Source organism: Drosophila bipectinata, chromosome 2R (genome assembly GCF_030179905.1).
Source record: "Drosophila bipectinata strain 14024-0381.07 chromosome 2R, DbipHiC1v2, whole genome shotgun sequence".
In the NCBI taxonomy this organism is placed as follows: Eukaryota; Metazoa; Arthropoda; class Insecta; order Diptera; family Drosophilidae; genus Drosophila; species Drosophila bipectinata.
In genome coordinates, this window is record NC_091737.1 from 22,327,952 (window position 1) to 22,344,053 (window position 16,102).

The following is a 16,102-nucleotide window of genomic DNA, read 5'->3' on the forward strand; positions in this document are numbered from 1 at the left end:
TTCTTTTTTTTCGGCGGTAACTAATTTCCGGGAAACGCTGGCATCTGTTCCATTTCAATTTGTTTTGCAGTTCCTATTTTGAAACAGATTTCCTTTTAAATTATTTTTATTTCATAATTTAAGTACTGCTGAAGCTTAAATGGATTTTTGATGATTTTTATTTTATTTCTATACCTGAATTCCGTAGCTTACTATTTCCATAATTTACAAGAGCCGTGCATATGTAGGTTAATCTTTAAAGTATATTATGTGGAGATCTAATTTGACGTCCCAGTCCCAAGATAGTCTAGATCGCGTTCTCATCCTGAAGCTTATTTTCATTTAAATTACTTTTTTTTTTTATTTAATAAACAGAATTTCATTTATATTATTTTTATTTCATAATTTAAGTACTGCTGAAGCTTAAATGGATTTTTGACGATTTTTATTTTATTTCTATACCTGAATTCCGTAGCTTACTATTGCCATAATTTATAAGAGCCGTGCATATGTAGGTTAATCTTTAAAGTATAATATGTGGAGATCTAATTTGACGTCCCAGTCCCAAGATAGTCTAGATCGCGTTCTCATCCTGAAGCTTATTTTCATTTAAATTAATTTTTTTTTTATTTAATAAACAGAATTTCATTTATATTATTTTTATTTCATAATTTAAGTACTGCTGAAGCTTAAATGGATTTTTGATGATTTTTATTTTATTTCTATACCTGAATTCCGTAGCTTAATATTGCCATAATTTATGAGAGCCGTGCATATGTAGGTTAATCTTTAAAGTATATTATGTGGAGATCTAATTTGACGTCCCAGTCCCAAGATAGTCTAGATCGCGTTCTCATCCTGAAGCTTATTTTCATTTAAATTACTTTTTTTTTTATTTAATAGTAAATGCAACGCTGGCATCTGTTCCATCTGTGTTTGTTCTCTATTCCTATTCTGAAACTTATTTTCTATTAAATTAAAATTAATAACAAATTTTGGTATCGCTGAACCTAAATGCAGTACTGATCGCAATTCTCCCCCTGAATCTTAATTAAATTTTAAATGATTTTTATTTTATATATATCTGGGTTTTTTAGGGGAAAAGGTCTCTTCATTTCACTTTTCAATTGAATTTGTATTTATATTTTACTTTTATCTGCGATGGCTAGGAAGTATTTAATCGTTAAAATAAAGTATATGGATATCTACATATATAGAGCTTATATCAGCATGTTAATAGAAAGGCATAGACGTATAGGTAGATGGGTAGAGACATCAGCTTTGTTCTTTTTTGTGTTGAAAAACCTATGAAACATAAAAAACTTTTGGTTTATTGCTTTTTATGAACTGGTCATGTTGGCTGGATTGCGAAAGAGCATTTAGTGCATTTTATTTCCGAATTCCCGCGTGGCTAAAGTTGAATTATTTTTTTTCCTGGCCAACATCCTTCTACCATAGACCTTTTAACGGAATGGTTTATTTATGCAATTTTCCAATTTCCCGGCCAGCAAACAGTTAAAATAAAAACATATAAAATGCAAAAGCGAGGAAATTTGTTGATTTCACCAGGAGGGCGTTTTAATAAAGAATAAAAATGCAATTTGCAAATTAACAACAACGAAACGTAAACAAGCTGGGAGTGACGTTACATCGGACTCTTTCGGCAGTTTAAAAAAAAATAAAGAGATCGAAAATCCATGGCTAAACTCGGATCAGGACCTTTGGTTGGTGTGACCCATAAATATTTATGGGTATTTAAAAAAGAGAACTTTTTAAAGCAACATTCAAATGTAAAATAGGTGAGCCGCAAACCGAACAAATGTATCTGTAGAGTAAAGTATCTGTAGCTGTGGAAAAACAATCATCAATGCTTAAATTGCGGCGTCAGTGGGGCAGCAGCCCAAAACCAAAATACACAAATTTAAATATATTTATTTATCTGAATAGCGGAATATGTATCTCGGCGCGCCTGTATCTGAGAGTTCGCACACGCATGTCTGCACATATTTCACAGATATATTTTTAAAAAATCAAAACGACAATTCCACTGCAGCATTTTGAAATACAACTGAGACGCCGGTGGTGTCGTTGACGCTGGCATCGACGTCGTCGTCGTCGTCGACGTCGACTTAAGCAGCGACGTCGTCGTTTGCTTTGAGAGAAAACATTTTTTTTTGTCGGATGCCGCAGGCGATCTCGTACCGCTTTCAGTGCCCCCAGTTCTACGTCGTGTTTCAAAGCGCCCAGGCGCACCGAAAATCACTACAAAAATTTTGGACTATCCCGCCGAGAAGTCTCGATCTCTGGAACGCTTTCTCAGTGACTCAGTGAGTGAGTGTGTGTTGGAGTATCCTTCCAAATAGCACATCCTCCAGCAACCTCTTATCCTTTGGCAGATACTTACTGGGGCAGCTACAGCCGCATCCGACATGCAGGTCTTCGATAACAATATGGTAAGTGAAACTTGGCCTCCGGATAAAAAGCCATCTGTGTCCCAGAGTTCTCCAATGTCCTGGCTGTCGTGGTTGTCCTGTTTGTGTTTACCCAAGCCCGAGGCAATGGCAAAGCCAAATTTATTGTCGCTACTTGGGTTCTACGGTTCGGTTGCCTGGTTCGTGGCCACACTTAGCCCAGTTAGTTTAACCCAGAAATGCCAATACACAAATTCCAGACCCCACGCCCTTTTTGGCCGCCGTAAGGAAAAGGCTTTGTCTGTTAACCGGAAGGAAACAGAAAGAGAGGGGGCATAGTGGTAGCGAGAGAGCCAGGAAGTCATGCGGTGTTCAAAACGCCGCCAAATTAATTAAAAAAATTCACTTAATGGCTAAGATCCAACTAGGTCAACGTACGTATAGGCCAACTAAGAATTGCACTAAAATCAGGGGTAAGAAAACAAAAATTCAAATGCCGGAAAATGGATATTTAAGTGCTCGGTAAAAGCCATGTCATAAATGTCTTCACAAACTGCATTCATATTCTAATGATGGATTACATAAGAAAACTATTTTGGACAAAGAATTCCACAGCTATTTAAGTGGATTTTGTGAGATGAAAAATGCCACGTTTCGAAATCATTTTTGCAATGCCAGAAGTTTCCATTCCATTTGATTCCTCCACATTATCTAAAAATACATATCCATATCTTTATTAATAATAAAAAAAATATAAGCTTGGAGACAAACCCACAAACCAAAAACGTACAATCCACAAAAAGTATTCTCTAGATTCTCGATGCTGATGCTGATTTCTTGGCAGCTGAGCATTCCCATTAAGTACATAAATCGTCAAACATATTCACATAAATAAACATATTTACAAACATATATATAATATATAATAATGTGTATATGTTTGTGTCTATGCCGGCATATGTGTTTATTCGAATTATATCCCATAGATCGAAATTCGGTTCGAAATTGTCGCATTTGAGTGGGCTGCCCGCCACTTTTTTTCGCTTTTTTCCGATGTGTGTAAATTTTTGGTTACAGATTGCGGCATTAGTCACCGAGTCACACAGCCCAGAGCCACATATCCCTCGGCTAAACTAAATCACACACAAAAAAATTGGTGGCAAGGTCGACGGCGTTCGATGACGAAAGCAAGACCCCAACAGGCATAATGACATAGTTGATTTCCTTTTGATATTTAACGCAGCACTAGGTGGCATATAAATAGCCAGATCCGGCCAGTTTTACAATCCAAAGTCCCAAGAAGCCAGAATGGAATTGGTTTATTTTGGGCCCGAATAAATCAATTGGCTTCTGTATTTATGCAGATGCCACCATTTGATTATTTCGCACTGTCGTTGATTTATGGCCAATGGCCAAAAGGATGTGGAGTAGGTAGTTTTGCCTGGAGGAAGGGTGGGGATTTCCCATTCTATTCCATACACACATTTCCATAACCATTTCGTTGAGGTTTTCCTTTTTTTTTTTGGCCTCATGGCCCAGAACACCATTGTAGACGTCATGTGTAATTGCTATATGTCAATGTCAATGTGGGGGTCTGAGTGGGCCGGGGTCTGGACATCAGATGTAAGTGCTTGTGGTTGCACTTGGTTATGTTTAATGAAATGGCGATGATGTATTGCTGCCAAAATAACAATCGAATCAAAAGGAAGAATTCGTCAGAACGATTACCAGAATCAAACGGAAACCTCAACTCAATCAATGGAATGCATTTCATCTCACCTATTGTACAGATTTCTCTCTAGATTCCAGACTCGTGCAGCAACAATTTCTGTAAATCTTTGTAATATTTTTGCAAAAATGTTCTATAATTAAAAGCATTCGACTCAAAGGCATTTTGTGCACCTGTTGTTGTGGCAATCCAAAAAGTAAATTACCCATTGGCTGGCCTCTTCAAATTGATTCACTTCAGCGAATCAGTAGGAGTCTTTCAATTAAAAGACCAAAAATATGGAAATATACTAGTCTTTTGCCAAAAAAAGAATGTATATCTCGGTCGGTTTTTAAATAAAAATAATAAGTTTATGCAATAATTTGCATATTCGCATTGTTTATTGATCGAAACACAAACAGCAAGCCTTTGGCAATTGTTTAAATATTTGCCAAACAAACATCTCGCCGAATTGATAAAACAACATCGCAGATATTCTCTGTCTGGTGGCTATTTATAAAAGCCAGCGAAACAAATGAAATGTTAATTTGGCTGAAAACAAAATGAATAATTAAATAGAGATATGAGTGTGTGTGTGTGTGTGTGTATCTATCCATCAATTGTATCTTTTTATCTCTTTTTTCCATCCATTAGCGCCGTGCCTCGCGACGCGCCTCACTGCGTCGAGGATCCATATCGGCATTGCCACAGAAATCGGCGGAAATTCCCTGGGATATATTCGAGCGTCTCTTCATGCCGTTCCTCTTCTGCCAGGCGGCGGCCATCGTCTCCTCGCATCTGCTCCACGCCCTCAACATCTCCAGCATCTCGACGTTCGCCGTCTTCGTTTGGTTCGCCCTGTCCACCGTGGGAGCCGTCTTGTTCTATCACTTTGTCAAGGTAAGTCCCGGCACTACAGCACTCCCCATCCAGACAGTCTAATCCTAGGGCAACCGCAAAAAGGATCGGTCTGGCCACGGCCTAAACCGAAGCCGAAGCCAAAGCCATATGGTTTCGGTTTCAGAGCCACGGGGCGGCCATAACTTTGGGATTCCTTTTTCCGTTTTGGCTCGCTTCGAGTGCCAAGCCAAAACCACAAGTGACGACAACGCCGGAGGATCTCCCTCTCCCTCAATAGGAGAGGGCAAAACAAATCAGTGCCACTAAAAATAGTCACAAGCCACCAGGGCAGCAACTTGGCCAAAAGAAGCCCAGGAAGGGGCATGGTTAACAAGAGACAAGGCAGAAAGTCGTAAGAGCGGGCGATGGGGGAAACCCTTGACTGTGGATTTGGCTTGATATTTTAGGGCTTACTGCCAGTCGAGAAAATGAAAATGAAAACAAATAAATAAGGAGGGAAAAAGTCTAGGAGGAGGCAATGCCTAGCCTTGCTCCGAACAAAAAGGGTTTCGTAATGAATATCAATTTGCAGAAAAGAAATATGCTTACTCCTGATTCACTTGAGACTCACTTTGACAAGAAATTGTCATCAAGTCTGATTAGTTGGAGCTATCTCAAGTCTAAGATATTAAATTCCTGTCCGAATTCCTGATAGACCACACTGCGTATACGTAATGAGCTGGCCAGTGTACTCGGTTTTCGCGCCATTTGCTTGAATGCACATTTATGATGGTGGCGCCGGCACAGTCAGCAGATAATTCAAATTTGCGTGCACTTTAATTAGCTTTACCCGGCTGTCGAGAGCTGGCAGGCATGACATTGGCCATTTGTTGCCTGGCAATTACTGCAAGAGAGTCCTGTCGGCGGACACCGGACTATGGAGTCTGGAATTGCAAGCTCTCGGGCACGTAGTCGGCGTCCTGGATCCGTATCCGGGGGGTCGGCATTGTGTGGCCAATTGCAGCCTGCAATGGTCAACCCGACATTAAGGTAATAAGCACGACGGCAGGATAATTAACAGCAACAGCAGCAGATGCAAGACAGGGTAAGAGGGTAGCAACAGGAGGTGGCCACGATGCGAAACGAAGAGCAGATAGGTGGCAGGACTCTGCCTCTGCAAAAGCCTCCCAGGGGGAAAAAGAATTTCAAGCTTTTAAGAAATAATTTGAATAAGAACTTTACTTTGTTGATAAACATCTTTGCTAATAAATTAAAGAAGCACAAGAAAAAACGAAGAAACATTTATGCTTATTCCGTTTCATCAGCAATGTCCTTGTCCTTGGGTGGAAGACACTCAAAATACGCAAAATTCTATGGAATCTATTTTTGGAAACGGCAACAGACTTCGAGTTAAGGGCGTCAACGTTGCCACACTCCTTTTGGGACAAGAAAAGGGAAACAAAACATGTAATGTCCTTGCTTTTGATTAGCTTTTCGGCCTAGGACAGGCCCCAACTATTAACCCGATTTCTGTTGTCATTTCACATTTACACACATGTACATACAGTTATTTGCAAATAGATAGAGATGTATGTGTGCTCTACATGTGTGTGTGTGTATGTATATTAGAGGCATGTCCTAGCTGAACTGTTTATCCTTGCACAGCACGTTGTGCATTTCATTTTTATGGCACGACTGTCGAATTAAATTACACGCACGCACACCCGCATTCCGCAGTCCGGAGTCCTCAGTCCGGAGTCCATAGTCCGTAGTCCGGAGGATTCGCGGATGAGGGGCAACTGTTGACGCGACTCGGCTGCTCAAATTGGGTGCAATGAAATGTAAATGCGCAGCTAATGAAATGCTCAACGATACCGCCCCCACCCCCGCCCACACATACGCCCCCTCGGCACAAATCCCTCATTATTATTTTCACCCAAATTGCAACTGTTGCAAGTCTGCAGACTATTTCGAGTTTCGGTTATCCGCACCCGATTGGGAGTGCGGACGCAAATTACACTCATCGTAATATGCATAATTAAGTCGATACTAGACCAAGCCCCTAGAGCTACCCATCCACCCCCCACCATCCTCTGCTCTCTCTCTCTCACTTGCCACATTTTCCCCTTTGGGGCGAAAAGCAACAGCAACAGCACTTTTCCCGGAATAAGACACGAAGATGGGTGCGGGGCTTTTTGTTGTCAGCTGCCAGAAACAGTGTAAATAATTGAATTAATAGCTTCGTGTGAGCCACGCTAATGAGCAGTTGCTCAACATCAGCAACGCCCACTGCAACGCACCACCTCCTTACCCCGCCCACACATCTCCAATGCCCCATGCCACATGCCGCATGCCTCCTCGCTGCCGTGGCCGCATCACTTTTAAAAGTAATTGAATGTGCGGATCTTGGTTGCCGGGGTTTTAAGGTCTCGCGCTCTTGAACTTTTCCGCCTGCAGAAGTTCTGGACTCCTTGGAGCCACCTCCCTTTTGGCCATCTTGGCCATCTGAGCCAGCTGGAAGCCGCAGTTGATCCACTCGGTTTTCGGTTACCTCAGAGTCATGATCCTGCCACTTGCGTAGTGTATCCGGAAAATGTTTCCAGGGAGACCGTACACTTGGAGAAAATAAAGACTTGAAATTATAAAAGAATGAAAGAGAAGAGGAAGTCTTTTATAGACATTAATAAAAAAAAAAAAATTTTTAGAATATTTTAAATCTAAAGATACAAAATCTTGAAGCGAAATATAGTGGATGCTTTTATTTCCATCTCGTAGACTTTAATTCTTAATAGCTATCAGAATTATCTGAATAATTATATAAAAAATGTACATTTAGATACATTTTTTAATATATTTAGAGAAAAACATCTGTGAACAGTTCATCATAGTTTCGTTGCGTCTGAAACAATGTCCTGGATCCTCCCTATGTTTATTACCCAGTAAACCATCTACTTAGCTCCTTTTTGTTTTTTACTCTGAAGCGACAGCTTCCTTTGGTGAACACTTTGTCGCAGTAACAGCTCCATAAAACTTTGTCTATAGACAAATTTTACGCTGATTTGTGTGTTGTGCACACACCCAAATACACACTGAAAGAAAAAAAGGAAGCGAAATGCATTTGCAATTAGGAGATGGAGATGGAAATGTAGATGGAGCAGGATATGAAGCTGTAGCTGTAGCTAACCATGAAAGTCAGGTCCATGGGCGCAATGCACAGAGCCACCGAAGGCTATATAAAAGCCAGCCCACACTCCAGACCTCCCCCTATGCCCCAGCCCCTGTCCCCCAAGTCCCCCCACACACACACACACACACACAGAGACCATAAAAACTCATTATGTGCGAAGTTTCGTTCGCTTGTTTTTAACCATTTTCTGTTCTGCTTTCCCACTCACTCCCTCCCTGGTAGCTCTCCTTTTGCTAGCGTTTGTCCTTTCGCTCTTTTGTATCTAGCAGATACGTAGATACTCCTCTGTTTCTGTTTCTGTTTCGGTTTTATGGTCTCGCGCGTGGCCTGTTGATTCACACACATACACTGACGCATAAATACACTGAGGACATTCAGAAATGGCAATGGCGTGCCCGGCCTGACAATGGCTGGCAATGAAGGACATGGGACACAGGAGCACCGCAGCGCTAGAGGACTCTGGTCTCAGGACCCGAGCTGCGCGCATTGCGTTTCTTAGAATTGCACGCCATTAAATCGCCTTCAAAAGTCCTAGCCCCCAACCCCCATCCTCCGTTCAAGCTATCCGAGCTCCAAGCCCAAGCCACACTGGTCCTGGTCCTGGTTCTGGCTGGTGGTACTGCGCATTTTAGTTAAATTAAAAACCAATTGCAGACGAGCCAGCCGGGCATCCATCGTGCATCGCACATCATGCATCGAAAGCCGAAGGTCAGGGGTCACAAAAAGCTAAATGCCACAAAATGTGGCAACTGATGGCAAAAGACGGCGCCTAAGCAAGCAAATAATTCGTAACCAGTTTGACATTTTATTCCATTTCTTTGTGTTGCTTGTTTTTTTTTTTGGTGGAATATTAATCTTGTCAACTATAAAAGGGGTTTAAAGGACCTTCTTTTTTTTAAATTCCATTTGGCTAAGATAGTATGGTCTTTTTTAATTTATAAATTGTTTTTATAGACAAACTAACCAACAAAAACCCAATTAAAATAAACATAAATAAACCCTGCAGTGTTAAATATATACAATTCTTTAAAGCCTTTTCATTTTCAAAAGCCGTTATCTTAAACTAAACATGTCCTGGCATGTTACACTATATTTTAATTAACCAGCATTGCCAGGGGCATAATTTTTCGACCGGATACAATGGCAATTTAAATACAGATAAATTTCCATCCGGAAATATAGCCGTAGGTAATGGGTATGGCGCTGGGAGGGCAACCAGGGAGGGCTGGGGATAGGTAGGACATGGGGTCGTAATCCTTCGTTTAAACACCCGCACGGAGATGTTGGCTAACAGGCTGAGCTGCCATAATGGCTGGCTTGGCACAAAGTCAAAGCTTTGCGTGTTGTCTGCCACACGCACACACACACACTGCCACACACTCTTATAGCCAGGCCAATACCCATACGGATACAAAAACAAAAAAAAAAAAAGCAAAAACAAGCTGCAAATTGGCCTAGGTCTCCGTTTGGTACAACGCGTGGTATGCGCAATGCGAAAAGCCTTTAATGCTGACGTTGTCGTCTGCGGATGGCGTGAAGTTGGCAAAGGACCTGCCCGCCACACGCCACCAGGATACGTGCGTGAATCCTACGTATATGTGTATGTGTGTGTGTGTGTATTTTTGTTGGAAAGCCAAACACAGAAATGGTTTTTAACTTTCCGGTTAATTAATTTATTACAGCTTAATACGTTCAATGACTTTTGGCGCTCGCTACACTTCATTCCGTTTGTCTTGGCTGTCATTTATATTTTGCTGCCACCGACCATCGCCACCGACCACCGCCCACCCACAAATTTTTTAGTTAATTTATATTTTTGTGGGAACCCCCTGCCCCTCAGACGACCAACCACTCTCTGCTTGCCACATTTTATTTGGTGTCTATTTTTAGCAACTGATTTAATATGCGTGCATGCGTGTGCGTGCCTCTCTTTGTTTCGCATTTCTTGGTTTCTCTTGTTTTTTTTATTTTTGGTTTTTTCTTTTTTTTTTTTTTTGCGTCGTTTTGGCCACATTTCGTCGCCTTGTTCACAAAAGGAGCACCCGAAAAGAAAGCAAGAGGTCCTGGGGAGCTGGTGACACAGCGAGGACAATTTGTATGCGGTTTGTTTGCCATTTTTCACTTAAACTCTGACTCCCCCTACTCGGAAAATTGCACCATTTCGCTTATGTAGATTTATTTCGGGGCCTCTCGAGCGGTCAAGCGTATCCCGTTTTCTTGAGAGCTTTATGTGTCTGTAAGGATGCCTCACAGCATATACATATATATAGACGACTATAAGGACAAAAAATAAGATAATAAAGGCAAACTTTTTTTTGGGAGGGACAGATAAGGGACGAGAGATAAACCAGCAACGAACGGGTTCAATCACTTCGAATCAAGTTTCTTTAATTTACTTGGAAATGGGAATATAAAATAAGTTTATATTTTCTACTTCCGGTTTGGTCAAGGCGGGCAAAGTTTCTTAAATTCCGAATCCCAATAGATTTTGGTTTATTGATATATTTCAGCTGGATTAACTTCCGCACAAATATTTTCCATACGCAAAAGGTCCTAGGGATCCTTGGCTGGCCTCCACTGTGGACAGTCATAAATTTATTCACACAAATACAGGGGGGGGCACAGGACTTCCACCTATTGTTGTTTACATTTTACACTCGTAACTTTCAGCTCCCACACACAAAAGCTTGGGGGAGTGGGTAGTGGTCGGTATATAATGGGGTTTCCCTTACACTTTCAACACTCTCGGTTATTATTATATTTAATGGGAAATGGGGAGTGGGGAGTGGGCTTGGAGGGGAACTCACTATCTTTGGTTTCGCTGCTAACTTGATGCAGTTTACACATTAACTTCCGCTTTGGCCCTCTCTCCTTCCTCCCAGGACTAATGCCAGCATAATGCATTATATAAATATTGCGCATACGCCCCGTGGTACGCAAAGCCTTTACCGAGTTAATGAGCCCGAAGCAACCAGGTGCAGGCAGACGGCAGAAGGCATCCAGCGGATCGCGTGCTCTTAACTCATTTATCAATTGTGGCTAAAAGTCCGCGTAAAATGCTTCGTTTTTTTTTTTTTGCTTTTTTGGAGGGGCCCGGAGCACTTGCAACCGCAGATAACACCTGCTGTTGCTGCCACTGCCTGGCAAGCGAATAAATCTTTGCACTTCCAGTTGCCTGCAATTAAAATGCAATAAAGGATGCATTTAAAATAGCCACTGAACACTGAACAGGGGGGGGGCGGGCGAAGGGCCGCGATGACCGGGGTCGGATGGTCGCTTATTGACTTACTCGCTTCCAATGCGCGGCAGGCACTTCCGATCCCCACCCACGGTTCCGTTAAATGGAATGTCTGACATGCATCCACCGTCATTTACCCGAAACTTCCCGCTCTTCCGTGCGCTATTTTTGGGGTGCATGCAACTTGGTTTCTATTTCGGGAAACGGCTTTGCAAAAAAACCACAAGCCGACATGACCACGTCGAGAGGTTTGGGGGCAAAAGTGGCAGCTACCAGCTAGTAGGTGGCACCTAGCAGGTAGCAGCTGACTGCTGCCAGGTGGCAAGTGGCAAGTGGCAGGCGGTAGTGTCAAACCAGGCACGTAGTCATGCCACTATCCACAACTTTTTTGTTGCGTTTCGGCAAGAATTGCTTTTGGAGCGACATATTAGCCAGGAAAATGGACAGAAGAAGGATGCTTTTAAAGAAGAATGAAGGCTCTTATTAAACCTGGCTTTTGGCTTTTAGGACCAACTAACCAACTTCCAAGTTTTTGTTCTCTCCGATTTCTTCTCAGCCAGCCACTGGAAGTCCTTATTGTTTCTCCTTCCCCTCGACGAACTTTAATTGACTCTAAACATTTTGTGGCTTGGTTTTTGCAGGATCTTAATTGCTCAATTCCGTTAAGTCACTGGCTCCTTTTTCTTTCCTGTGTCTTATTTCTGAGCTTTTTTTTCGTGTTGTTAGTAGTTGGTGGAAAAGTTTAAAGTAATTTATGCTGAACCGCAATAAATTGGGTTGCCGAGGAGGAACTAAGGACTCGGAATGCTGCGTGCTGCATTTTTAGCACCAAAGTTTAGTTGACCAAAAGTTTGTGGATAGTACTGGTAGTACTACCACTATGCCACTATACCACTATATCTAAAGTAGATTCGCGTAAAAACTCAAGGAGCATAACTTGTCGATGGAAAAGTTAGGAGACAAGCCAGAAACCCATGGTGGTTTTTGTGCCCTGGTTGTGTGGACGGGAATTTCTTGGAGGGGTTTTGTGTTTTTATTAACGCCAAACAACAGCCAACAGATTTCGATAAGCCAAACACTTATGGCCACAATAAAATGCCGGCCAGTCTTAATGGGTGTCAACAGCACAGCCAATAATAATACACCCGTCTTGGCCCGATTCTTTTGGGGGTTTTTTTTCCAACAATTTTACGAGCACTTTATAACGGTTTAATAGCCCGAACAATGAGTAGCCACCACCCACCTCCTTCAGCTCCTTTTCAACCTCCAACCACCCAAACTCGATTGACGCACACTATAGACTTGGCTCTTGAGCCAGGACGAACTATATTGGTTAATGGGATGATGAATTATGACACTATCCTAGCCGCAAAAGTAGGATGGCACTAGGACTCAAAAGGGACTCTAGTCTCTAAATACACTTGGAGAAAAAGTATATATATTATAATTAATAATCACAAGAAACTACTTTTATAAAGAAGTAGAGATCTTCTGAAAGATCTTGTAGAATGGCTTTAGGACTCAAAGATTAAAAAAAAAAAACCATCTATTTCTTAAATAATATTTTTTTTCTGTCCAACATCCTGATTCCAGGACAATGACGAGAGTGTGAGTGTGTGGGAAAGTGAATTGGCCAAGGCGCGTGTCTAAAGCGGAAGTATTAGTGAGCTCATGTCTTCCTGGCCACCCACTTCAGTTCAGTTCACTTCCATCATCATGGGTGTCTGTGAAAACCGTGATGAACTTAGACAAATAACTGTGACATGTACATACATACATACATATATATACAGGGTGCTGGGTACATATCCGAACAGGACTTTGGTGGCCAGCCGTCCAGGACTTTCGCTTTGAAATCGAGAGCTGGCGGAATGAATCCGAGGGAGAAAAAACTTTAATCGCTGTTGACAAAGTTGCCAACTGGCGGGCGGAATAAGTCCAGTTTGTGAGTCGACGTTTAAGTGTGCGGTCCTTAAAGCCCACAACAGACGTCACATCTGGATCTGGACAGCCAGACAGACCGACGCGGGGCAAAGGTTAAACATCTGCTGCGCCGCCTTGGAGTATGCTAAGAAAACATGATACTCTGACATACGAACTCAAGCTATCTTCCAGTTCAATTGCCGACTAATTGGCGTTACAATTATCGAACATTAATTAGCCGAAGAGTTGAACAAACTTTTACCTTTGATTTAATAGATATTTTATCTAAAAGATACAAATTCTTTCTTTCTTTAAAGGTATCTGCCTCGGGCAAGGGTGTCCTAATCACTGGCTGTGAGGCTCCTTTGGCCTGGTACTTGGCCAAGAAACTGGACGATCTGGGCTTCACCGTCTATGCCGGCTTTAACACGCCCATCGAGGAGTCGGACGAGGCCAAGATTCTCAAGGAGGAGACCTCGGGACGCATGAAGCTGCTGCATTTGGACGTCACATCGGAGAAAACCGTAAGTCTACAAAACTGAAAGCTTTCAACGGCCTGCAGCCGATGTCACAACCATTATCCGCTATCCTTAGCTTTTGGAAGCTGCCCGCTATGTATCCCAGCACCTGCCCCATGGCGCCGAAGGACTCTGGTCGGTGGTACACTGCGCCCACTGGATAGCTTTGGGCGAGCTGGAGTGGATCCCATTCGCCGTTCTGCGTAAAAGCTTGGACCTCAACCTGCTGGGTGAGTGTGGCGCCACAGACCTGTGTGGCAACAAGTTTGCGGCAGCCCTGGAACACTAATTTTGTAAACATTTTCAAAGGTGCCGCCCGCCTGACACAAATCTTCCTGCCCCTGGTCCGCCGTGCCCACGGCCGTGTGGTCTTCCTCACCTCCGGACTGAACCGCGTGCCCTCGCCCGTGCGTGGCATCCAGTGTGCCACCCAGGCGGCCGTCGACTGCTTTGCCGCCTGCCTCCGCCAGGAGATGCGAACCCGGGGCGTGGACGTGTCCGTGGTGGCGGCCGGAGAGTTTGCCCCCGGCAATGGCTGGCTGAACGAGACGGAGCTGCGTGACCAGGTAAGTCTACCATGGGACTAGATATGAATACCCGGGAGTTAATGGTAGGCACTGAAAGAAATAGAAGAGACTATGCCTACAACAAAACAGTATAAAGAAAGCTATAAAAAATTCCCAGTCTTCTTTTTTCTTTCTCTGTAAAAGCCAAGTCATGCTTTTAGATTTTTACGATACGATAACTATCAGAGGGAACATGGGGTGGGCGGCTAAAATAGTTGGCCGAGAACTCATTAACCTGGCTCACAACATTCTCTCATGCCCTATCCAACACTCTTCGCAGGCCAAGCAGATGTGGAACGGACTCTCCTCGGAGCAGAAGAAGACCTACGGCGAGGATTACTATGAGGCGGCCATGACATCGGTGGAGAAGTACTCCCGCCAGGTAAATGCGTAACGTGGGCAACTACGATGTCCTGCAAACGTTAAATGGCTAACGAGAGTTTAATCCTGTTTTCCAGGCGGCGGACATTCAGCCCACACTACGTGTCCTTATCGATGCCGTGACCAGGACCTTCCCCATGGCCCGCTACACCCCCGTGACTGCTCCCGAGAAGCTGCAGATCTTCCTGGCCGAGCACCTGGCCCCCTCCCTGTACGAGTCCTTGTACGGCGAGCAAAAGAAGTTCGTCTACTGAGCTGATGATGTCCTGTCCGCCACTGTACGCCCAACGTCCTGAGATTGTTATTCGGAAATTTGTTATTCATTTATGATTTTCCTCCGGTATTCCCGCACTCGTCATGCTTCTTTGGTGCGCATGAAGGACACTGATAAAGGAGAACTGCTGCCAGGAGCGTCAGTCGATGAGCATTTACGTCCTTCACTCGATTATTTTGATAATATTTTTTTTTTTTTCATTTTCATTTCCATTATTATTATTATTATAATTTTTTTATTGTGTATTTTTTGCGAAGGCGTCTGTGAAGCGTCAGCATAATATTATTTTCTTTAGTTGCTAGAACGAATTGTATAACGATGAATAAAATAAAATGGAAACAATAGCAATCGCATCCTTATTCCTTATTCCTTTTAGCTCTTTCACTTTCACTCTCTTCGGGTTGAATCCTATTAATTGCTTTTGATTGACATTGCAGAGTGCCAGAGCTTAGTAGATTTATGGAACTACATATGTATCTGTTTTCTATCCATCAGACACCAACTTGCATAAGCAAGGACTAAGGACTCAACAGCCTCGTCGGGTAACACTAAGCTTAAGTGCAATGCCAGGAGCCAGGATCTTAGACAAGTGACACCGCTACTGTCGCCACAGCCGCTAAGGAGCTCGCTGCATAAAAATAAATTCAATAAATTTTTAATGCCTTTGATTCAAAACAACAATGACATTTCCGCAACGGCAAGGACATTCCGCGCCAGAATCTCAGCTCCGGTGTTTCGCGTATTCCCCGTGCCACCCTCCCAATGAGCCGTTAAGGTGTTAGCCAAGTTGTAAGGGAGAGTCTGGCACCGCCAAGAAGTGCATAACTGCCGCATAAATCTGCCATGGTTGTTAACTTAAGCCGCAACTGCCAGCCATGGCCATGTTTTACAGCACCTCCCCCTAGGCCCACCATCCCTTGCCACCTCTGTAAATGGCACATTCGAACTTTTTGAGGGACAAATAATGGCGAACTTAAAAACAACAAAAAAAGTTGAATAGGAAATGAGTTGGTTAGCTAAAAATACACATCTGCCATATATCTGCCAGCCAAGGTCGACAGACTTTGACCAGTGCTT

General features: G+C 42.9%; 1 protein-coding gene across 2 annotated transcripts; it reads left to right on the plus strand.

Annotated features, from left to right (window-relative positions):
• Positions 1–2,169: 2,169 nt before the first annotated feature.
• On the plus strand, positions 2,170–15,331 carry LOC108123333 (D-beta-hydroxybutyrate dehydrogenase, mitochondrial). 2 transcript variants are annotated; one of them, XM_017238483.3, is made up of 8 exons: positions 2,170–2,310; positions 2,376–2,432; positions 4,753–4,998; positions 13,604–13,810; positions 13,881–14,034; positions 14,114–14,370; positions 14,651–14,752; positions 14,829–15,331. In XM_017238483.3, the coding sequence occupies exons 2-8, from the start codon at positions 2,409–2,411 to the stop codon at positions 15,003–15,005; spliced, it is 1,167 nt and encodes a 388-aa protein (XP_017093972.1). In that variant the 5' UTR covers positions 2,170–2,310; positions 2,376–2,408; the 3' UTR covers positions 15,006–15,331. The 2 variants fall into 2 exon arrangements, with proteins under 2 accessions (XP_017093972.1, XP_017093971.1); XM_017238482.3 differs by having other exon boundaries at positions 2,179–2,306.
• Positions 15,332–16,102: the final 771 nt, after the last annotated feature.